Below are 1,397 nucleotides of genomic sequence, written 5' to 3' on the forward strand. Positions count from 1 at the left end.
TTCTACCATTATATCTGACAGGGATCCTCGTTTTACATCAAGGTTTTGGGGAGCTTTTCAGCGTGCATTTGGACTCAGTTAAGCTTGAGTAATGTGTATCACCCTCAAACAGATGGTTAGTCAGAGTGAACTATTTAGACATTGGAGAATATGCTCAGGGCTTGTGATTTGGACCAGCCAGTGAGCTGGGATCGGTATATGCCATTAATAGAATTTTCTTATAATAATAGCTATCATGCGAGTGCGAGCTGGGATCGGTATATGCCATTAATAGAATTTTCTTATAATAATAGCTATCATGCGAGCATCGGAATGGCTCCATATGAGACTCTATATGGCAGGAAATGTCAATCTCCGTTGTCTTGGTATAAAACTGGAGAAAGGAGTTTATTAGGGCTTGAGATGATAGCTGAAACGACTGAACAGATAAAGAAAATTCGTAGTCGAATGCTTATAGCCCAAAGCTGCCAAAAGAGCTATGTTGATCAGAGGCGAAAGCCTTTGGAGTTCGAAGAAGGAGAACATGTCTTTCTGAAAGTTACACCAACCACTGGAGTGGGAAGAGCTATTAAGACTAAGAAACTAAATCCCCGTTATATTGGACCGTTTGAGATCCTGAAAAGAATTGGACAAGTGGCTTATTGAATTGCCTTACCGCCGTATCTTTTGAATTTGCACGATGTGTTTCATGTGTCACAGCTTCGGAAGTATACTCCTGACGCAAGTCATGTTCTAGAATCGGAACCAGTCCAAGTAAGAGAAGATCTAACACTTCCAGTAATTCCAGTGGGAATTGATGATACTAATATTAAACAATTATGCAAAATGGAAGTATCATTGGTAAAAATAGTTTGGAGTCAAGCTGGTATCGAGGAACATACCTGGGAACTTGAATCAGATATGCGAAAGGACTACCCACATCTCTTTTAAGGTAATTGAATTTGAATTTTGAGGGCAAAATTCTTTATTAGGTGGGTAGGATGTAAACTCTGGTTAAATTAGAAAATAACTAGTCAATAAATTAGTTTTTAATAAGGAGGATTAGAAATGTGAATATTATATTAAATTAGGATAGAGCTCGTCAAAACGATAATTTTGACACCAATTTTGAAGAAATCGGCCCAAAATTGGATCGAACGGGCCGAACCGGTTGAATCGGGCCCAAACCGAGCCCGTGAGCTGAACCGGTCGAACCAGGCCCAACCGGCCAGCATTTAAATGAACCTAAAAGCTCATTTCTCTTTATTAATGTAACAGAAGCAGCAACGCTCTCAGGGAGGAAGAGAACAACAAACCTAATGGAAACCTTCAACACGCCGTAACTCCTCCGTCCGAGCTCCGATCGCCGCACCGTTTGCGGCCACGCGTCCACTGCATCAAACTCTACACTTCTATCA

The 1,397-nt window shown here is 40.9% G+C and overlaps 1 protein-coding gene across 1 annotated transcript; it reads left to right on the plus strand.

The window, feature by feature from the left end:
• Nucleotides 1-312: 312 nt before the first annotated feature.
• Nucleotides 313-930, plus strand: LOC107473892 (uncharacterized). The gene is made up of 2 exons (XM_016093488.1): nt 313-633; nt 700-930. The coding sequence occupies exons 1-2, from the start codon at nt 313-315 to the stop codon at nt 928-930; spliced, it is 552 nt and encodes a 183-aa protein (XP_015948974.1).
• The last annotated feature ends 467 nt before the right edge of the window (nt 931-1,397 follow it).

Source organism: Arachis duranensis, chromosome 2 (genome assembly GCF_000817695.3).
Source record: "Arachis duranensis cultivar V14167 chromosome 2, aradu.V14167.gnm2.J7QH, whole genome shotgun sequence".
In the NCBI taxonomy this organism is placed as follows: Eukaryota; Viridiplantae; Streptophyta; class Magnoliopsida; order Fabales; family Fabaceae; genus Arachis; species Arachis duranensis.